Source organism: Bactrocera neohumeralis, chromosome 3, assembly GCF_024586455.1.
Source record: "Bactrocera neohumeralis isolate Rockhampton chromosome 3, APGP_CSIRO_Bneo_wtdbg2-racon-allhic-juicebox.fasta_v2, whole genome shotgun sequence".
In the NCBI taxonomy this organism is placed as follows: domain Eukaryota; kingdom Metazoa; phylum Arthropoda; class Insecta; order Diptera; family Tephritidae; genus Bactrocera; species Bactrocera neohumeralis.
This window is the reverse complement of record NC_065920.1, coordinates 19,620,234-19,644,472: the sequence shown is the minus strand read 5'-3', so window position 1 is coordinate 19,644,472 and position 24,239 is coordinate 19,620,234. Positions and strand designations below refer to the sequence as shown.

General features: G+C 37.8%; 1 protein-coding gene across 2 annotated transcripts in view; it reads left to right on the top strand.

Moving 5' to 3' along the window:
* Positions 1–24,239, top strand: part of LOC126753945 (uncharacterized) — a 44,434-nt gene that overhangs the window by 9,991 nt on the left and 10,204 nt on the right. Inside the window, exon 2 of one of the 2 annotated variants that reach the window (XM_050465729.1) lies at positions 2,636–3,238. In XM_050465729.1, the coding sequence (XP_050321686.1) occupies positions 2,921–3,238 (318 nt within the window). In that variant the 5' untranslated portion in view covers positions 2,636–2,920. Of the gene's footprint in view, positions 1–2,622; positions 3,239–24,239 lie in introns of both variants that reach the window. The other variant, XM_050465728.1, reaches the window with a different exon arrangement.

The window sequence follows — 24,239 nt, the reverse complement described above, 5'->3', positions numbered from 1 at the left end:
AATATTTTTGAACTGTAAGATTTTCCAAATTTTCTTCGACATATCGTTACTTAAAATGAAAAATAACGTAACACCACTTTTAATAAAATTGCAGGCGAAGGAAAAACGATATAATAGAAAGCACTCATATTGAAACAAAATTAGATTTTTGGTTATAAAATGGTTATATTTTGGTTATATCTGACAGCGGAAAAAACAATTTATGCTACATATAAGTATGTAATATGATGTAGTGAACCGTAAGCAATAAAAAACTGAATTTTTGATGTTACGTTATTTTACATTTTAGGTAACGTAGTTTTTTTGCAACTAAATTTTCCAATTTCAAATATACTGAAATATCGGTAACCTTTTAACTCGAACTTTTCAAACGACCTCATGTATAGCATTGTACTCCCAAGCCTTGAACATCTGTTGGTTCCTTACCTCGCAAATATGTTTTAACCCCTTTTATAAATCACAACGCAATAAATTTGTAAGTTCAACAGAAAATAAAACGTTCCAAATAACTATTCGGGATATTATTTTACAAATAATATTTTCTGATAAAACTGTTACATAAAGAAGACACAAAACACAAAAAAAAATTTCAAATAAGAAACAGCTTGTTAGGTCTTTTTACTAGGGAAATATAGAGTTCAGTGTTTGTAATAATTATAGTAGGGAGAATATATAAATATTGAAGAAAAATTACGGAAGGTATCGGTTGCCTTATATTACGGTAGAGAAGCTAAAGCGAAAAAATGAGGACTCTCACTAAATATGGTGTCGAAAACGCTACATACTATACTAAGAAGCTCCTCTCCTCCTTCCTTGAAAACGCGGAGGTTTCTCGCTCACAAACCGACGAGGAATACGTACATAGATGGGGAGGAGTTGCTGGAGAAGAGGCGGATTGGTCGAAGCTAAGATGAAATGTTGAAGAGGGAGTTGTCTGTAAGAAGATCTCCGTCAGCTTTCGCTTTAAGCTACCGAACCAATATATAGTGTTTTTTAGACAGAACTGGCTGCTATTAAAGTGCTTTAGACGTACAGCTGAGAAGTGCAGTCTCTTTCAGGAAGATGACGACTGCGAAGTGGATCTTCTTTCTGGAAGATGAGCATTCACTCCGACAGCAGAATGTCAATACTAGCACTGAGCTCACTAACTGTGCGCTTAAAGCTAGTCAAAGTGTGTCTGTCCTCATTAGAAAAATATTGAGTTAATTTATCATCAGTCTCGTTTGAGTGTCTAAACATAGCGGAATCGCTGAAGATTCAGTTGGATCTCCATTGGCAGCTTGCACTCTAGCACTTGACCAATGAAACTGGTAGAACGTAGGAGATCTACAGAATTACTTGCTCTTGCCAAAGTTAATTTTACAGCAAACGTCGGGGTTTTTACTGGACATTGTCCCATATCATGCATTAGGTAAGGCTAAAACTCTTGACGGACGATAGTTGTCAAAGTAGTATGGAGGGGTATGATGTATAAATAATCTGGCACTCTCCATTGTCCAGCCTTTGCAAGACTGATGTTGAAGCATATTGGCAGTCGCCGAACCAGGCGACATTGCAGAAACTAACATTGGCCGTTTAAAAAAAGTTGTGTTGCACTCAAAGCGCTTTGTCGATTTGTAAGAACCTTATGATCTATTTCTTAAGGATTTTTGGTACCAGAACGGATCGGTATTCTAAGCTGTTCAAGTGAGTTTCCTAGTATAATCGAGCTCATAACCTACCCTAAACTTAAATATTCCTGAAAATGACTTTCAGTGACCATAAATTTCCATAAAATAACGTTAAATAATGTTTTGTATGTCCTTTTCTAATAAATTCAATAAAGAAGAATAATGTTCTTGTATTCAAATATATATAAAACTTCTACTCACTAGCTTTTACTTTAGCTCTGTATTTTAGTAAGCGAGTGGCACAAAATGCTCAGTTCGGACAAAAGTTTTCTGAAAGTATGCAACAATGCCGATGATACTCTTCTGTCATCGAATATGTACCCCCATTTTGTTCGTTTTTGTTGTGAAAAAGTTATTATATATATTAACACGGAAAACCTTTAACTTAAGGTCTTATAAAAAATAGTCCAATTCTCGTTGTTAGTGCGTGTTCTTTTGCCACTCGCTTAGTGAACAACGTTGCCAGTGGCTTAAGCATACCAATGGAAATTAATGAGACGCGAACAGACCTACAAATCTTCATATATTCACATCTAACCACTTTATTAATTTGGAATAAAATGTAATAATTAATGTAGATTATATTGTAACACCCTGTATTTGCATTTGTATATCATAATATTGTTAAGTCATGTCTTAGGTAATAAATAAACGAGTTTACGAAGTACATGTGTTATTTTTAGTGCTGCATGTGACCATATGTAACCGCCTATGTTTGTACATATGTAAGCTTTTTGTGGCACTTAGCCACTTTTGAGGCACAAAACAATTAATTAAATTTTATTTTCTCGCTTCTTCTTCTTTTTTCTAACTGGCGCTTTTACTTTCGGGCTGGGCGTATTTGAATTTTGTTGTCGTCATTCGCAACATTGCCAACATTTCGCATTACTGGGCCGAAAACTTGAAAACTAAATAAACAACAACAACAACAACAAACGTGTATGTAACAAAGAAAATTCCAACAGCTTGAAATAGCGCAAAAAAAGCAAGCAACAACAACAAGCACAGTCAGCAATTGAATTGTAGCGAAAATTCGGCGCCATTTGGGGAAGCCAACGACGACAGTCCACCAGCAGCAATAACAGCAAAAACAATAACAGAGCCACATAACCACCGAACCAACGGCGACACGCACCAGCAACAACAAGCAACCAAGACACATACACACATACACTCTCCTAACACAGAGGGAATCTCTATAAAAGTGAAATTTTTGCCACACGACGCCCAATAAAACAACCGGAAACACAATGGTAACAGCACAACTGGCAATTCGACGCAACAACGCCAACAACAACAACAGCAAGCAGCACAAAATCAACAAGAAACAGAGTGGAACTCTGTGCAGCAGCAGCAGCAACAGCAATGGCGGCAGCGCCAGCGCCCAAGTGAAATGTCGCCGCGGTGGCGTCGGTGTGGCCTCAGCGCCAACGCTCAGTCTCGGCTTGTGGCTGCTGCCCGTGCTGTTGGTGTTGTTGGCGTGGCAGCAGCAGCCATGCGAGGGACGTTATCTGCCGACAAGGTCACATGGCGACGATTTGGATAAATTGCGCGAATTAATGTTGCAGGTGAGTGCCAAATAAACAAGTATCTCTATACATACATAGCTATATAGTAGATATGTATGTGTTTGTGTCTGTATGAAAGTGCAAGTGGCAAGATAAATGCAAATGTGTACTTGTAATGAACGCAGAGGGAGAAAAAATTAAATTTTAGTAAAAAAACTCGAGAAAATAAATAAACAAATACAAAAAAAAAAACAAAAAAATAATACAAAAAAAAATCATTAAAAAAATACAAAATAAAAATTCCAAAAAAAAAAATCACAAAACACATAACGGTAAAAAATTGCAAAAATTCGCTCCGCACACTGCAGCTGCAATTATATGACCTGCCACATCTTTCCTCGCTTGCCAGGCACTGGCTATTAACTGCATTTTATGCATGCAGATGGCTCCTGCCGCCACTGGGAATGCCAGCCGCGGAGGCTGACTAACAGCAACTACCAAAATTGGCTGCTCTTCGAAATTTTTTCGTACATATTTACATACATACATTCATACAATATGTAAAGGCTCACATTTGTACATATTTCTTTGCTTCTCACTGTAACGAATCGCATGCGGACATGAGTGGGGCGTAATTGTTGCAATAAAGTGGTAGCCGGTAGGCTTGGCGATATTTGCTACCAGCAATTTGTACACAAACAACAAAATGGGTGGAAAAAAGTCCGTAAAATGAAAATAAATCAAAAGTTAATCAGTCGTAACGAAATTAATGACAATTCCAATCGTGTATGACGCGCATGCGCGAAACACTTAAATTTCAATTATGCGCGCACCCGACAGAGTCACAGCGTGCTTAAATAGCGTGGAGCAGAAGCGGTGGGGGAATTCGCGAAATATTCGAGAGATTTATTGAATGAGAGGCGTGCACAATTATGCGAAATACTCAATTGTGCGGTATATACGTTTAAATGTATATGCATTTGTAAAAATTTATTAAAATCGGTTGATAGAGGAGTAGCAATTGTTTCAGAAGTGTATATCGTCACCTAAAATGCAAAACCGCTTATCATCAAAAAAGATCAAAAATCGCTGTCAAATATAATAACCAATGTATTGGGTAGTCGAAAAAGTCTTTTCGTATTTTGTCAATAGATGTCGTTGCAGTCGTATATATCTTGTATAAATATAAAAAAAGAGTTGAAGTTTGATTTGAAATACGAAAAGACTTTTTCGACTACCCAATATAACAATTCTATAACCAAAACTCAAATTTTGTTTCAATATGAGTAGTTTCAATTATATCGTTTTTCTTAATCCTGTAAACTTATGAAAAGTGATGTCACGTTATTTTGGATATTAGGTAACGATTTGAAGTGTTGAAGCTTTGTTCTTATTATCTGCTTCAAAGTCTTCACCAGTTTTTCTTCCTTTTCAGGTTAATTTTTTTGCTAAAACTCGGCTCCATCGGAGCTCGGATTAAAGTGGTCCATAATCGATTCTGCCCACATAAAAGAAAGATAATGAATGATACGATTTAGTGTACTGCTCTTCAACAGTAGATTCGAGTTTCGAACTCAAAAACTAGCTGACGATGGTGCCACATCGATATTTTCTTAAATAAGAATTTTCCCCCAGAGAAATACAGTAGAAATCTTCGAAGTTTGGTGTACATCTGTTCGTCATTTTCTAATTTTGACAAAATATGTAACATATCTCTAAGTTTAATAAAAAAAAGATACGTTGAGAACCCTAGAACCCACCAAAAATAGCTTTGTAGTGCGAACTTGAGGGTTTTAGCGCCTAACCAGATGGCTTGGATGTCAGCTTTTGAATTTAGGTAGCCGTGGAGATGCACGTTTTATATAAAAGCAAATCGTCTAGATAGTCCTATTAGGGGGCCGGGTAGTCACCAAAAAACCACTTTGTAGGGCAAATGTGTCTCCATTTGGCGGCCATTAGTGCCTTATTAGATGACCTGGATGGGCTATCGAGTTCCGGTTGACGCGGTGGTGCAAGTTAATTAGAGACATAAATCATCTGGATAGTCCTACTAGGAACATGGCAATCGTACAAAAACCCTTTTGTAGTGCAAACATGTCACGCCGGGATGACGCGGACTATCGAATTCGAGTAGCCGCAGAGGAAGTACAACATTCAGAGATGTCAATCGTTTATATAGTCCGAGGCAAAAACCCTTAATGGTTCGGATAATAATGCCACACACATTGGGTCTATAACTAGATTCGTGTGGTTCGTCAAGAGATCCTGTAACTTCCTTATTTTACCATCATTCCGAACATGCATCGGAAAGCTACAAAGCTTAGTGGTTTTTGCATCAAAGCGCGACTGGTGTGAGAATGGATCTATTACGATAATATTACAATCTATAAATGTGCACAAAAGCACATATGAAAGCTGGCCAAATCAAGAGCAAACCCGATTCTCTAAAACATTAAAGTATTGCTTTATTTTGTAGGATCAGATATGCGTGCTGTATTATGAATTTCTAAAACCAAGTGCAACCATTAATGGTGTATGCTGCTAGTAGCAACTTGAAGCGAACGAATGCCGAAAAGCACAAGACCGGTTAAAAACAAATCAGAAAACAGCGGCTAGGAAGTTTCGCCTCACCCGCCTTATAACCTAGACCTCGCTACTTCTAACTAAGTACGCTTTGTTCCGATCGATGTAGAATTACCTCACTGGAATAAGGTTCCTATCATAACACGGTTACACAAATTGGATTGATTCATTGTTGGTCGCACAATTAGCCAAAAAATGCGAAAATTTTATCACTTCAGCTGGGCAATAGTTTGTATAATTCTATTCTACATGTTTTTATTAAAAAAACGTTAAAATTCTTAAAAAAAAAACAAATAATAATTATAAAAATTGGTGCAAACCATCTTCGATTCGCCAATTCTCTGCTCGTTACAAGTGAAAGCAACATCACTGTTATACAGCGAAATTTCTAGAGCTAGAAACGTTGTCTACTATGTTGTCTGTTCGATTCGCTATTCTCTAAAGTTTAGAGACCCCTGTAGCGTACTTGAATACATGTAGTATTTTTTTTGCATAGTTGTTGTTTAATCGGCATCCCCCAATATTCTATTTCAATTAACTAAAAAACCTAAAGCACAATTCCAAAATTTTCTCATCTTGACATGTTTCTTTTTCAAAATTGAGGTTTATAAAATTTTCTCAAAATAACTTGGGTATAATTATTACTAAGAGTTACTTCATAAATACAGTCACAATAAACAAAAATTACTCATACTACATGCTACATACTTTGTATAATTCCGAATAAGCGATAAACAAGAGGAATCATCAAACTTACCTGAAAAGAAAGAAAAATAAATAAAATTTATTAAACAAGATTAACAAATAATAATAATAATAATAGTAATGGAGGCAAAACGAACTACTTAAGCAACATGAAAGAAACCATGACAATTCATTTTCTTCTCAAGGTTTCAATTCATAAATTTATATTCCAAACGATCCCTAGACATATTTTCTATCACTATAAATAAATTTATGCATTCTATGTTGGCAAAATTTTAATTCAATGAGCACTATATAGTTCGTTTCTATATTATGAAGGATGTTGTTTAGGTCTTCTTACAGCTAAAAGTCCACTGCCTATTGAATTGAAAGGTAAGATTTCGAAATACAGGAAACTCTTTGTTCACCACCTTTGTATTACTGCAACCTTAGGCTTTTCATAGTGGCGATTAGCGCTTAATGGTTTCAATTGACTCAAAACAGTTTCCCGGACGGTGCATTATTTGGGTGCAAAAACCAAGAGTTGCCCATAATTCCGTCCTCTTTTTACGAATAACTTCGCGCAAACGACGCATAACACTCAAATAGTATTCCTTGTTGACAGTTTGTTCGGTCGGAAGGAATTCGGTACGTACCACACCTCGATAATCGACATGACATCCTGGTAGTCAGAAAGCATTGTTTCACAGACGTTAACCCGACGCTGTTTTTCGAAAAAATTTAGTAATTTTGGAACCAATAGTGCTTAGGCCCAAATGATATTTCAAAATAGTTTTCTCTAATTCTTCCGATATCCCAAGGACCAATTCATTTATTTTATTGACGTGTGGATCATCGGTTGATGTTGATGGCCGTCCTGAACGTGGTTCTTCGTTAAGGCGTTCTCGGCCCTCTTTCAATAGTTTGTACCAATCAAAAACACCTGTTGTATTGAGCTATCCTCACTTTGGGCTAGTCTAAATTTGAAGCGTAAAAGGTGGATCGAAAATGGAAAGTTTGACACAAAAGTGCTTAAAGTAAGACCTCAAACATTTAGAAATTTTTAATAAATTCCTCGAAAATCAAAAGATTTGACTTAACTTGATTTGAAGCTGGTTCAAATAAGACCTTAAACAACGATTGTTTGCTATTTGTTTTTGAGATAGTCTCGCAAATCTCTATGATTTTGATGCAAAAGGGGTCTAAGAAGGATCTCAAGCTTAGTTTTTTTAGAATGTTTGAAATATCAACAATCTGAAAATTTGATTTAACTTGATGCAAAAGTGTTCCAAATAAGACTTCAAACGTTGTTTTTTTAATTATTATTTAGAGATAGCCCCAGAAAACCAGATATTTTGATGCAAAAGTGATCCAAGAGAGATCTCAATTTTAGTATATTTGGAGTGTTTTGAGACGGTCTACCAATACTCTAATAGTTCTCATGACTACAGACATATTCCAGAATCGGAACAAAGAAAAACAAACTTGAGATTATGCATATAAGAACTTATAAACCGACCTATATACAATAAGCGCTTCACAAGAAATATTGGAGGTTAGAAAGGCCATAATTTAGTGGAACATAAAGCCTCGACGAAACTCATTAGAAGAAAAAATCATTAGGTGAGTAAGCCACTTGATTGAAAATATACAAATACCCACTAAGAATCCAAACACTGTAGAGCGCCATCTTCAGTTTGAGTCACACTTTCTTAATGTCACAACGCTCGAACAAACCGCACAATTACTAACGGAAATTGCTGTTTTTGTGGCATACCACAGCGCTGTGGACGAGTCACGCCAATAACGTAAAAGTCATAAAAATTGCAATTACGTCACAGCGGTAGGCGCCGACAACGGCAACAACAACAAGAAAGCAACGCCAACCAGAAAATTGCAACAAAGACGCTGACCACCGCTAAAGGCATGAAAATAACTGCAACAGCAGAAATAATCGTAAAAAAGATGCAACCACAACAACAATAACAACTAATAATAAGTGTCAGTCAGCGGTGTTGCCACTTGCGAGCAATGTGAATGGATGGTGTATGAAGCACCAAAAAAAAAAAGAGTTGTTTAAAAAATGCGTGCAAAATTTTACTAATTGGCCGCAACGTTAAGTGGAGAGAATGGCGAGTGCCGTTGTGGCGGTGTGGTGTTGCTGCTGTTGCAACGCACTTAAGTAGATTGTTGCCACTTACTCGTACGCGCACGCATTTTGTGGCAGTGATAAGCATGCATTGTTGTTGTGGTTGTTGTTGCTTTGCAGCGCAATTGCCATAATGATGATGCGCTTAAATTGCACTTAATGCAGTGCAACAATAACAGCAACAACAACAGCATGAGCAGTTGCACTGCAAGCGCTGAGCACAGGTGGCACAGCTTCCTACACATTTGTTGTTATTATTGCTTTTTTATACCCAGCACATGGTATGTTAAGTTTGTCATGAAGTTAGCGACATCCATTAAAAAGCTTCGGAGAACCTATAAAATATATTTACATATAAAAGATCAGCCTGACGATCTGAGCCGATTTTGCTTTTTTTCTTAGTAGGAGGAAGTATCGAAAGCCGGAGTGCGGAACTTTAATGCGCTAAACCTTAGCTACTCTCATCTCATGTCTTTCCCATGGGACCACTGGAATAATTATTACTTCATGGACTCCGGACTGACTGACGCCTAATCTGTTGTAAATGTCTCAATCTTATCATAGTTAGAGCTGCCGCTTCGACTCGCACATAAGTGAAGTCAAATTTTCCACCGTCAGACTTGAAAACCGTGGGTAATGATAGAGTACGTGTTCAGCGCCTTATATAGACTCTGTACACGTCGGACAATGTGGACTAAAGTCGCGACTCTGTCAGTCTGTGGGTCCACCGTCCTTTGCATGAAGTTTGTCACCGTTGCTGCCACATTGTGATGCTTTTGGATCTCTCCTCTTTTTCAGAGACGTCTACAGCAGGCTCTGATAAGCTGATTTAACTTTTTTATAGTTCGAAAGATTTTAATCCGCTAAACCTAACCTATTCCCAACTCATATCTCTCCCACGGAACCACCGGATTAAGTATTAATTCATGGGATTTAGCTATGTATGTCCGTCCGTCTATATGTAAAGGGCGCTTTATGTAACACTAATCGAATGGCCAAAAATTAGCTTTATTACAAATATAAGGATGTACCATTATGTTTTAAAAACGATTTCGGGCAAATGACCACCGTAGTCAGCTTGAATATATTCCAGCCGCGAGGCCACGATCTTTGAAGCGATGAGACAGGTCCACGACGAAGGATAGACGCTAACCAAAAGTTTCCCTTAATATGATTATTTCGTTGCCCGGATGACATAAAGAGCTGTCTAGTTGGAACCAACTGTCGTAAACATCAACATCTTACAATTCAGTTATACGAAAAAGTCATTAATAGTGGCTCTATTGTGACTTTTTGAGTATATAACGGCTTGTGAACTATCATCACTCTAAATTCGACAATTTTATTTATTAACCTGCTCATTCTAACGAAAGTGAGCTTAATCGACGAACAAAATTTTCTTGTAAATAATGGGAATGTGCGAGCCGCTTGATGGTCGTTCGACTTGAACTCTCGGCTGAGTTGGATTTTCTAAGCTCTCAAACCAAGATCCTTCCTACAATTGCTGCACCCGATGATGGATGGGCTCATTCGGGTCTTTTTCTATACTCTGCTCCACAGCAGCCAAAGCGGCTTTCGTGTACACTGTAAGGCGTCTCTGAAGATGCGCATTATCTACTAGTTAAACCGAAAACTATCCATGGTTCCTCGAATTACCGACCTTGCTGGCCGATTATGTCATCCAAACATTCCGAATTGCCGAGTGTTGCCTCATTGAAAACCTTCTTCTTCTTTACTGGCGTCGAGTTTACAACAGCGCGTCAGTCGTGCTTCTTTTTCGCTGTTTGGCACCAATGAGGCGGTTGTTTCTATTTCATATGGGCCGTTGTTTAAGTGACGGATCCCAAACCCAGCTCACAACTCTGGAAGGGATGGCTCGCCTTCAAAATGATGTTTTTTTGGCCACCTGATACTTCGTCTAAGACCGAAAGTCGTGAGCTGCCTGAATCTTATGTAAAATAACCGTTTCTGGCGCTCATAGAACTTTCCCTACTTGCGTGATCTTCGACACATGACTCCATCCTCCAATGACAACCACATATTAAAACAAAACAAAAACGCCATGCATATACTCGAACTAGCCCTCAGATTTTGAGATATGGATTGCACACCTAATTTTCTCTTTAAGGAATTGTCGGAATCGCCTCTGTATTTACCATACAAACTGATCGACCAAATGAAGTCATGGACCAAATTATGGAAAAATTTTTGTTTGACAAGATATTTTAACGGATATTTTTACGAAATTATCCACGGTAACGGTATAATCTCCGAAAATTTTGTTCAGAGCAGAACACTATCTTGTATAGTTGACATACAAACTGCCCGTTCAAAATAAAAATTAATATTTTTTTGCACACTTCTACTTCCGTGCTATAAGATACGCAACTGTGAAGGGTATTATAGCTTCGGTGCAGCCGAACTAAACATTTTTTCTAGTTTTTTACCATTTTCTTTGCACCTGCTACTCTTCTCTATTTCGCTGCGATGAAGAAAAAAAATAAAAATCACAACAGCTCATTCAGCTTTAAGGCTGTTGCATGCCACTCCAAATTAGTGCCTGCTCCCCGAATTATGACAGGCTGCACGTGTGCGCGTGTTGCATGCAGAATTTCCTGTTCTTTTTCGTAATCGTATTTCTATATGGGAAAAATGTGGTTTGCAAAGCTTCCAAAGCAACAACAACAACAGCCAAAATTAGAAGTTGCATTAAAATACTACAACGGCAATTAAGAAATGCCTGCCTCCGAGAATATGTTGCGCATGTGTGCGCATGTCTGTGCGTTCGGCAGTGGGCTGAGCGGTCGTTTCGCCTTTTTCGGTGCATTCTATGCCGGCAATAGCGCGCCTGTCCGTGTGTGCGTGTTTGTGATAAATTGCATTTAACGGCGTGTTGCAAGCGCAAATTGATTGTTGCATCCACATACGTTTACCAGCGGCTAATGGCTAATCATTCGAGGCGTATAAAAACATGGAACGTCTACCGGCTCCGCTAGGCGCTGCAAGTGCCACAAATGTTGCGCTGGAATTTGGCGATTCGATGATTATGCGTTCGCTAATAAAGTTATTGGTGTTGTAGACATTCCTAAGTGGATCTTCGTTTATGTGCTGGTGATTAAATGTTGGGCAATTGTAATAGCGCCATTTGGAGTTGATTGGAACCACCTGCAGAAGAGTATGTAAATTCTTTACACCGCGAGATGAGTAAGCATAGTTGTCTTCAAGCTGAAATGGGCTAGAGGTGAAGATGTGTTTACAACAGCGGGCCAGTCGTTCCTCTTTTTCGCTGTTTGGCACCAATTGGAGAATCAAAGTGCAGCCAGGTCCTTCGCTACCTCCTCTTTCCAATGGAGTGGGGGTCTCTGCTTCCCCCGGCGGGTACTGTGTCGAATACTTTCAGAGCTGGAGTGTTTTCGTCCATTCGGACAACATGACCTAGCCAGCGTAGCCGCTGTCTCTTAATTCGCTGAACTATGTCAATGTCGTCGTATATCTCATGCAGCTCAACGTTCCATCGACTGCGCTATTCGACGTTGCCAATGCGCAAAGGCCATAAATCATCTGCAGAAAATTTCTTGGGAAAACTCGCAACGCCGACTCATCAGATATTGTCATCGTCCATGCCTCTGTACCATATAGCAGGACAGAGATGATGAGTGGCGTGTAGAGTTTGGTCTTTGTTCGTCGAGAGAGGACTTTACTTCTCAACATATATGTATCTATACATATGTATATGTAGTTTAGATTAAGTGCTCGCTCATCTCGCCCTGCCGCACCAGCGCAGACAGATTTTTCTACGAAAGTCCGACATGTCTTCAAAAATATCCAACTAACTAAGATCTATACTTTGAATAACCCTAAAGCATTAATTAATTAGTTGGAACATGAGAGAAGAAGAGTTCCTACCAAATTGGACCATCAAAAGCTAGAGGCATATTAGAACACTCCGCTTGAATAATATGTATAGGCAAACATTTTGGGACGGGCATAATTCTTTTTAAGACTCGGAATATGTGATCTTAGTGTTAAATTTAAAATGAAAAGCTGAATTAAACGACCTACAGAGGAAATATACTTAGGCTACTATCATCCCTATCTGTACAGTCCGCGGACTCACATTTGGTCACGTTATCTCTTTTTAGGGTTTTGTCTCAACTTAGTCATTGCTAAAACCAACATCTACACTGATTGTAATATTAGATTTTTGCGACACAATTCGATTTTGGGCAATATCAAGAAACTAATTACACATTTTATATGACTGATATTCCTACCTTCTTATACATTCGATTCTACTATTGAAATGTTGGGATATTTGAGAGAACAGTCCCATGAAATATAAAATGTCACTTAAAGGCCTAATAAGAATATCGATTATATTTCCTAAAAAAAAAAACTCAACTCCTCCGTTAATTAGAATATCTCCTCCCCATCGATAAAAAACTCTTTAGAGGCCTTTTCTGCGGACGTGAAACTTGAAATACGAGAACTAGGCGACTGGGTTTTTGTTAATTAGCATAATAGTAAAATGATCCAAGCTAAGAGTAATTGAAACCGATTTTTAAAAGGAATTTTATAAATGCCCTACGAACTATCCTCTATTGACCTTAGCCATAGAATACTTAATGCTACCGATTAAAGCTTGTACTTATATGAACGTTTTTGCTCTGGAAAGAATTTTTCAGGTTATTATGTTACAGAAAGTATAACATTAGAACCTTCGAAAGCAGACCACATTCAAAACAAAACAAAGATGAAAAAGGCTAAGATATCCAGAATCTGGAAAGTTTCCATAACCAAACATATTAAAAACGCATTTGAATAAATGATAAAATGGACCCCAATCTGCATCACGAAAGGAGTCACCCTCGAAAATTGTGTACAAAGAGACCACGTATTTTACAAATATTTGAATAGAATGGATTGCGATCATAACATCTAGAAAGCAATTGAAAACTTTAGATATTTTGAGAAAAAAAGATATGAAGTTAGCTTTAAGTTTCGGATGTTGACAAAATATTGCTTTAGATATTTTGAAAAAAAAGATAAAAAGAAGTTTCGGATGTTGACAAAATATTGCTTTTAGAAAGGAAAAAATACAATTGAAGCTTAAACTTGGCTTGTTTACGAGTTTCCGGACACTACCCCAGCAATCATTCATCGAGGAATGTTATGCTACGTTTAGACGTAGTGAAATGAGCACCGACGACTATGAAGGCAGCTGACGTCCCAAAGAGCCTGTTACCGACGAAAACAGCAAAAAAGTTCACAAAATATTTTGGGATGACCGTGAAATGAAGTTGTTTAAGATAGCAGGCACTCTAAGGATATCAACTCAATATCTAAATCTTATCATTGACGAATATTGGGATGTGAGAAAGCTCTGTGCAAAATGGGTACCACGCGAGCTCACTTTTGACCAAAAGCAACGACGAGTTGATGATTCAGAGCAGTGTTTGGAAATGTACAAGCGTAACAAATTCGAGCTTTGCATTAATATGTGGTAATGGATGAAACATGGCTCTATCATTTCACTGCGAAGTCCAATCGACAATCATCCGAGTGGACTGTCAACATTAATACACTCTAAAGCTTGCAAGAACGAAACAGTCGGCTAGCGATGTATGGCGTCTATATTGAACTATTTGAAGGACGAAATCGTCGAAAAACGGAGAAAAAGAAAGTGTTATTTACCTAATGCACTGTATCACTACGACAAAAATCCATTATTTTGGCTTCGAATTGCTTCCATATCTACCGTATTCTCCAGATCTAGCACCCAGCAACCACTTCCTGTTCTCAGATCTTAAGCTAATGCTGCAAAAACCAGAGCAATTCCTTAAGCTGAAAAACGCCAACCAGAGCATCCCAGCAAATATTGCAAGACGTTCAAAAAATGAATAAAGTTCCAAAAAAAAAAACGAATTCGAGAGAACATTGCTCAAAAAGAAAATTCGTTAGTGTTTGACTAATAATTCTAGAACACTTTTGGTATTCTGGAAAATTTAAGGGTCTTTGCAACTTGAACTAAAGTTATGGTAGCTGCTCCAGCTCTTGTATCATTTGAGTTCCCTTCACACGATATGGAAAAAATTACCCTAACTTTCGGTTGGAAGTCTTCGAAATTTAGTCCACTAAATTACTGCTTATATGTGTGTCACAATTTTTGGATTTACCCATTACACTAGTTTCCTGCCATTAGCCGTTTTGGAAGCGACCTTTGAAAAAATTTCTCCATTAAAAATCAATATAAAATTGTAATAGCGGAAGTGCAACTGTAAATTATTCGTTACAGTCATAAAACTTCGAATGCTGCAAAGGTGAGCTTCCACCTGCCGGTACAACAACACATGTGCATATTTATGTTTGTAATTTCGAATTTATGCTTTAATGCATTTGCCACACTGGCTTATCTAATTTCGGTAATTTTTTGCGTTCCACGAACTTTATGAGTTTCACAGCCAAATATTTCTAATTTCCATTGCTTTGTTTTGCATATTAAATGATTATTGATTGCAACGCTAATTAAATGCTCATCAGCTTTTATTTGTTTCGAAAACTTGCCACATTTCTGTACATATAAGTATGCATGTGGTGACTCACCGACTGACTATTACATTCCTAAGGCATCATTTAGACCTCATTTTTAATTTTTTTTTACCTTTTCCGATGATTTTTTTTTTGGTATCGATTATTTTTCAATTGTGAAACGCCTTTTGTTTCATTTCTCGGCATTTTGTTGCTTTTTTTGTGCAGTGCACGTTTTTAATTGACTCATAAAAGAGTCCATCAAGTCGTTGTTAATCTCTTTGAAGAAGATGAAAGTTTTATGTTCAAGCCATTTGCAACCGTTTATGTAATATGTGGCATAGTTATTTCAAGATCTGTATATAAATCTATATGTATGCAGCTCAGGCGATGCACAGTGTGTCGAAGTTGGTTTAGCTTCTATCTAATTTTTGGTTTTGACTAATAAGAAGTTTTTGAAATCGGTATCAACACTCTCTTTTATCGAGACGGAATAACATCCCAAGTCCGCTCTCATGTTCTAGTTTTTGTAGGTTAGTTTCGTTTAAGTTAATCTGATAGGCCAATAAGCCACGCATATACCTGCTTTGGTCCTTTGCGATATCAGATGGAATTCACTTTCTAGGTCCATGAGAAGTAGTCATCCTTTCGGATGCCTGCGCTTGCAGCGAATTTTAACAGACTCTGCGGCCACACTATCGATACCCCCTCCAGGGTTTCATACCGTGGGAACTCCAGTTGATTGCACCGTAGTGTTGCCCATGCGGGACAAGTGTACAAGAGATGCTCCGCTGTTATCCTGTTGCCTTGCTCTAGACATATCCTGCAATCTTTTCGATCTGTCAACCCCACCAGACAGTGACCAGTTAGTAGTCCGTTCTTTTAAATCGTTAATATTTTCCATGCCGAAGAACTAACAAATCGAGACACTAAAGATATGTGCTTTATAAAATAAAGCCAAGAAAGTGAACTGCTTAAAAATCATTAGATAATCATTAAATTTATAAAAGAAATGTGGGTGTAAGAAGTAATATTTGGGTTAGAGGTCAAGATCCTTACTTTTTTATTCTTACTCCTTCAAGATAGGAATTTTCATGGTAGAAAATTAATTAGAAGTTCTTCATGACCTGAGTGGCGACCTCAATCAGAAATAACTCTTATTTATTAGTCTCCTGAAAAGAGATAATGTGTATCTCTAAAAACCACATAAAAGCTACAACCCTACTCTTATCAGAAAGTTTAACCTAATTTGCAGTGTATGCCATGTTTGAGCACATATGTACATATATTGAATGAGATCCGATGTGAGATCGTTATAGCAAGAGTAAGTTAAAGAAGTTTGGATTGACGATTGAGTCGAGAAGATGTGAATGACGAAGAGAGTGCCGGACGCCCGAGCACGCCAAGCAAAGGCGAAAACATTAAGGAAGTGAAGAAAATAGGATTGCTCAATCATCGAATCATCAGCAGTAGAGAAATTGCTCACTTTCGGCCAAAAACAGCATCCAGTTAACATTGCTCAGTAGATGGTTGAACTCAGTCTGCAACGACCCAGATCTGTTGCAGGGGGTCATAACTATTCAGGGTAAACCATTCATGAGTTTATGGTCACGGTACGTGGAAACCAAAGCTCATTTATCCCAATGGAAGTTGTCGCCAGAACACCCTGATTTCCTCAGACCAGGACCCCTGTGACTTTTGTATGTTCTCAAAACTGAGGATGAACGGAAAACGCTAAACTATGCTTGAGGAGATAAAAACTTCATTGATAAACCAAATTTGCTCAGAACATGATTGGGCTTAGTCTGTGACGACCCAGATCTGCTCCAGGGGGTCATAACTGGTGACGATTCATGGGTTAATGGTTATGACATGGAAACCAAAGCTTATTACTTTGAATGGAATAAAATAGATACTCATGAATTAATAGACACTCTCTTAAGAAACACGATGCTTTTTGAACAACCTCGTACGGAGATCGAATTTTGGAAATATCTAAAAACAATTCAACCAGTTGAAACACATTTCGACGATCTAGATTCGTCCCTTAATCTTTAAGGGACTTCTTTGATGTCTACGCCAATAAGGAAGAAAAAGGGGCTCTTTTTAGACAAGATTGCCCGAAAATCTGTCAGAGTTGTAGAGCAAATTACATTGCTATAAGTAGAATTAAAAACCTAATCAGATTCTAACGTTAAATGGTTAGTAAAAGGCCCAGAAACCACAAAATAGTAGATTTGGACAGACTGATATAGAGAGATTGATTGCTAAAAGAGATAATTTCACTAGGAAAACAAAATCATAAATATTGTAAGAAAGCGAGCGCCGAAATATGGGTTTCAAATTCACTAGTTTCAAAACAAAAATGTTTAATTTCTTAAAAATAGACTGAAGACTATCTCACCTATGACCCACTGTACCTTTGAAATTTTTTGGCATCTCATCGCAGCATTTCAAAAGCTCTCAATAAAAAAGCGCAACGATTTTTGGTTTAATATCTAAATGGCAACTTATTGGTCGTAATCAAATATTCGTCATTGAGTAACTCATACTCGTACTTTGTTACACTCTCATGGCAAATAGAAAAATGGTAAAAATTCCACAATTATTACGATTTTTGAAGGTTCGTTGCGGTAATCGATTCCGCGAATTTATTGCTTTAATGGTAATAAATCGGTAATATTGTTGTAAAGCTCATTATTGGGAGTTTCGTTTTGTCATTTCTTAATATGGAGACGAGTATTTACAGTTTGGGTTATATCTATTGTGGATACATTTATTCGTGGACAAATATGTTTTCGGTAATTACTTTGGCCGAGGCTCGATTTGTTGATGAGTACGTAAGTAGATTTATGGCTCAGCTGTAAAAAATAGTTTGTAATCACATCATTCTGGGAATACTTACTCTCGTAGTTGCGCGAGAGTAATGGTTGAGTGAGAGCTAGATGCGGGTAGTCAGCAAAGCGTTTGATTTATTGCTTGAAACGATCTGTGTAAGAACTATTTTTATAACGGCTGATTCAGTAAGGGAGCTTTTCTCAAAAGAGCACAAAGTACGGCTTGTGCAGAAACTGAAGCCACTCGACCTTCAAAAGCGACAACACTTTGCTCAATGGGCTTTTGGAAAGTTCCAAGAAGATCCGATGTTTTCGAGCCAAATTTCGTTCAGCAATGAGGCCGACTTCTGGCTCAATGGATATGTAAACAAGCACAATTGCCGTAGTTGGGACGAAGATCAACCTGAAGAAATTCAAGAGTTGCCATTTCATTCAGAAAACAACGGTTTGGTGTGGTTTGTGGGCCAGTGGAATATCGATCCATATTTCTTTAAAAATGATGCCGATGTAACCATTATCGCGCCATGATAACCTACTATGTGATGCCTGTAGTTGAAGGTCGTGATTTCGGCGACATTTGGTTACAACAAGACTTCCCACACATCGTATCAATCAATGGATTTATTGAGAGAACATTTCGGTAAGCAGATAATTTCACGGTTTCGGCCGATCGATTGGGTACCAAGGTAAAACATAACACCGTCATTCGCCAGTTACCAGTCAAAATGCACGAACGAGTCATCGGAAATTGGGCTCGACAGAAGGATCATTTGAGAGGTAACCGTGGGTAAAATTGGAAAGAGATAATCTTCAAAAAATAAACCCCAAAGAATGTTCATTTGAATTATAATAAAGATTGCCTATTAGATTTAACATTTCTGTTAAAGGAACCGCGAAATGGATCATCCTTTATATCTTAGTATCTGGAAATTTGAACTTCAAATAACTTTGGTAAGCTTCGCTTCCCAGTTTCGAAGAAAATAGCTAAAACAGATATGAGAGATGAAAGTTGTAGGAACATTGACTTAACTTCTTAACTTTTGTGGACTTGTTTAACAGGGCGTGTCTTTAAAATCTACCATCTACACCCTAAATCCCCACTTCTTCATTATTTTTGCACCGATTGGCTGATTTCATCACTTTATATAATCGCAGAAATCTGCAAATACCTCAAGATCTCTTCAAATACATCTATGTAAGAGTTCACCATTGTTATCTCTATTCATTTTGTTGTCATTTGCACATCGTTTGTACTTCTCATTTCTTGCGTGCTAAGCTAAGTGCTGAAGTGTTGCGATAAAGCGGGTGTAAAAATCATTACGACAATTAACAGCATTATATGCCGATTTTCAGCGAATTCAAGTGTTGAGGTATTTCTATGAGCCGTATTATTTTTCAAAAGTCATGCTGTTGAGTGGTAAAAGTTTTGCGTTTTCTCAATGGACTTACAAAGTGCTTAAGTTCATTATGTTACGGCTGTTGGGAAAGGGTGATGTAGACGCCGTAAAAGCGACAGAGGGAGATATGAAGTTAGTAAAAACGAAAAAGGGGCGAACCTCTTAGCGAAATTTGACACAAATGTGATGATAAATATAAAATATTTAAAATTTGCATACCAAAACAGAAAGAAAAACAATAATGATGGCAAAAATGAACACTCGAGTAACAAGTGCCGATGGCCCGAAGGGAGACGCGCATTGGTTTGCAATGCAGAGTTTGTATAACGAGTTGTTTTTATATCCGCTTATTACTGAGATAATATGAACTAGAGTGCTCTATTTGTGGGTATCGTTCGTTGGATCGCGGATGGGTTTAAATTGCGGTCTCACCTAGGATTATTAGAGTATGACCTGAAGAGCTCCTCATCACCAACGGAAGCTGTGTCCAGATATACGGATGTCTTGGAGTGGTTGAAATAGGTCTTTAAGTGCTGTTTTCTACAACTATGACCATTAATGGACTATGCTGATTTCTAAGGAATATCCCAGCTATGCCTTGACCACCTAGCACTCTTGCCTTTTGTCTTGCCCGACGTTGTACCTTTCATACCCAATAATAAGGCAATAGCCTTAAAGGCTGTCAAGTGCCAAGTGGTATCTTTTTGAACTGCGTGTACGTACCGATATCGAAATATCTCCATTCCATGAATCTCTCATATTGAAATTTAATCTAGAGCAAAGTCAACGGAGTCAGTTGATTTTAGCTTATCAAGATTCAGTTTTCAATTAAAAGCCCAAAGAGGGAGAGCAGGAAAGGGAATATATCTTAAAGCCATAATATAGGGAGTTTATCAGACCTTCACTGACCTCAGGCGGTTCAGCATTACAACACTGGCCTCTATTCGAGCTCGGTACTTTGGACTGATTATCAATAGATTTGTGTTAGGCTCAAAGCGCTTCGTCACAATATGAGCGGATTTTGTTTGGTAGCCAGAGGTTTTTCGTTTCATAACGGATCGGCGATACAACTGTTCAAGTTGAATTCTTTTTATAAACGTCACGAGTAGCAGCCCCTTAACCTAACCTAATCGTAGCGTTTAAACTTACTACTTTATTTTAATCCCAACACTTCATTTTCCAAGCTCAGTAATTCATTTTTTAACTTTTCATTTCGACTTTTTTCTGACTATTTTTGAATTTGCTACTACCTTAGCGTAAAAAAACACGTCTGACTTTTTGGTGTGAAGAGGAAGCTTCATTCACGTTTTCTTACATAATGAAAAGCTAATTTTTCACAACTATTTTCAAAATCATTAATCATTTTTGCAAACTTTTTCAGCTACTTTTCAAGTCATTGCAACAACTAATATTTTCCGCGATCTCTGTTTGTTAAGTAAAAATTACGAATAAACAAAATATTTGTTAATTTAAAGCTTGGAAATCATAAATGTGCGAAGTGTGCATTTAGAGTATAATTAAATATTAAAAACTGTTTATTATTTCTGTCTAGCGCCAGTCTGCAGAAGCGGCAATCTCAAATCAAACTTTTCATAGCCTAGCGGTTTTTTCCACTTGCCTATTGCCCCAAATATTTATGCACTTCGCCTCCTACCACATATCTTCGTTAATACGCCAGCCATTCATAATTATTAGCGGTCAAAACCATTCAATCGCTTGCACATAATATTAATACCCATTCATCCGTCTCAAAGCCCGCGGCATTGGCAACTTTGCTGCTCAAATCGTTTGCGGTTGAGGTCAATCGTCAACCGATAATCTATAATCGCAATGTCTGACCACAAACGACTAACTGGAGTAATTTCGTAGCCGACCACTAACCGAGGCAATGAAAAATTTATTGACAGACCATTTTGCTACTATGAAATATAATTTGCTTTCATTTGGACGGGTGCGCGGCACGCTTTGATTGGAAGCTGAAGCTTGTGGGCGAATGTCGCATATTTTATTACATTTTTATTGAACATTTTTGTTGGAAAGTGAACTATGCGTTCGAGTACATAGGCTCAAAAATCATTTAAATATATATTCTTAGCGTTTTTTTTCACCTAAAACTCCTTTGGACTACCTTGAACTAACGCTATCAGGCAGCAGAAGCAAGAAATGTCTCAAACGAATGTATGTATATAGAATATTTTAATTAAACATCTGGTCATATAGGAATTTTATTTTTCACTACTAGAGAAACGGAAGTTCATGTTCGAAGTATTTATGCTTATTTCAATTGATCAAACGGACTTCATTCCATCTAAGTCTCAATATTATACAACTTACACTGATTCGGAAGGTTGAGGTTTAGGTTAGGTTAAAAGGTCGATTTTGTAACAAGCACCAATAGGGATATCATTTGTGCCGCTTAGAACGCCGGTCCAAACTATTATATATTGATCATATAGACTCTCTTAAATCGACTAATCGCTTTGAGTCTGGCATAAAGATAATATCAGTTTCAGATGCACTGTTATAAATGGTTTACAGAATATGCCGGAATGAATTTCCACAAGCTTTTGCACAAAACCGTTTAGAGCTAACCAGAACAAAGGCGTACCCCAACTTTTCTTATAATGGAGGATTTCCGACCTGGGAAAGAATGCACCTAACAGAACCCCCGTACACTCTCTCTACGACGCGAAGAAAGGTGATGATAGTTTGGACAGACAGACTTTGAGCGCACAAAGAGCAAATTCACCAGCAGCATTGTGGGTCTACTGTCGTAGTGATTGCTTATCTCGCTAAAAGAGGCTATTGTACGTTGTTCGAAGTCGAATCTATGAACACCTGGCTGTTTTCAGTATAGAAATGTCATCGACCAACGGCTTAGTAAGATCTTACGGTATTCTTAGCTTTAAGATTAGAATCAATTTGTTTCCGGATATCCAACTCGTTCCCACTTAGTCGTAAGTGAGACAATGGTTCTCCTCTTGTTCGGAATTTTAGATGGACAAAAGAGAGTTTATAACGATGCCCCAAAAGAACGTGGAACAAATAAAAATTTCACAGATATTCCGGAATGAACAAAGAAAATTTGCTGCCAGAGGTTTTGCACGTCTCTTCGTTCAAACCTGGGGACCGTTTAGACCTAAACTAATTTAACGTACGTGTGGTTGTTAATGCCGCATAATGCTTAATGTAGTTTAAATCACAAATCCGTGTTTTTGACTTTAAAAAATAATTTTTTGCTTTTAGCTTAAAAACCTCGAACTCGGCCAAACTTTCTGCCACGATTTATTGGTATTCTCAAAGTTTTTCATATGCACCTATGTCCGCTCAGTTTTTTTTTTACTTCCGACATTCGTTTGCCTACAATGTACATCGGTAATTTCACAGCTTACTGACGTCATAATCACGAAGCTTTTCGCACTCGAAGGTGATGCATAAGTATATTTTAGCCACCTTGCCAACTACTCGCTTACCTCTGTTTGCTTTTGCGTTATTGCTGTTGTTGTTGTGTTCGTATGTGCACTATTTTGGCGCTAATCCAGGTCATGCACTTGAACCGAAAACTTTTGTTTTGCTAACCTACAAAAATATTCCCTTAACAAAAGCGTCGCTGTGTCGCAACAATAAAAACAAGCTGTGCGCTTATTATTTTGGTGGAAAGGTTGGTGTTTTCCTACACAGCGCACCACAGGCGGTTTGTAGTATTTTTTGTTTGTATGAATGTGCATATGTGCTTGGTGTTGTGGTTGCTGCGATATCAATTTTAATTTTTTCGCAATTTTTCTTATTCATGGTGAGACACTCAATTATACACACGCACAAATATAGCTTGGGCTGATGACCAGTGTAGATGATAAATGATTTTCTTGCATTTAATTATCCGCAACGCAGTCCTGTTGAGCGCCACCCACGCTTTTCAGTGCAAATTACTTTTAGATTATAAAGTAAAGTAGGGGAAAGTTTTAAACCGATTTATAGATGTCTATTTGGAACTCCAAGGATTGAATGGGTTGTAGAATGGAAGTGATTAATGTTGATTTACTATTTACCTAATTTTGAAAATAGCTATGACAATTTAATAATATATGCACGAAGTCTGCTGTCAAAGAAGATTTAATCCCTTCAACATGTCCGAAGATCTGGACGTCAACAATTCGGGACGTCAATAACCGATGTTGTTGGTAGCTACATTTTTGAAATAAGTGAAGCCTAAATTTCACGAACAATCTAAGCATAGAGATGAAGCGCAGAAAAACTCTAGTCAAAAGGTGCTACTTTGGGTTCGGTAGGCAATTAAGAAGCATATCCCTCTTTCTATGAAGAAAAATTATGTTCTATAAGTCTCGAATCATTTCCATCCTATTATACGGTGCAGAAGCATAAGCGTTGACAAACCGAGATGAGAAAACACTTGGATTATTCAAGAGAACTGTTTTTCGTAAGGACTTTGTAGCCGTCTGCGAGAGCGATGAATATCGATGAAGATGAAACCACAAAATATACGAGTTCTACGATGACATTGATATACTTAAACGCATATGAATCCAGCGAATGCCTTGGTTAGATTCCGATGAAAGATGAAAAAGCTACTCGAGACCCATGTGTGGACAATGGAGGCAAGGACGTCTACGCATCCAATGGCAGAACCAAGTGCAAAGGCTTAACTGCCCTGGAAATGTACAACTATAGTGACCTCGCAAGGAATAAGTAGCGAAGTTCTGCGTTCGTGGTCCAGACGGACCCACTGTTGTAGTGCCATCGAAGAAGATGTTCTCCCTAGTATTTAATTATTTTTTAGAATGCAGATGGTAGAACTTTATACGCACGAAAATTACTGTTATATGTGAGGTTAACGTTAGTTTAGGTTAAATGGTTCATCCGAG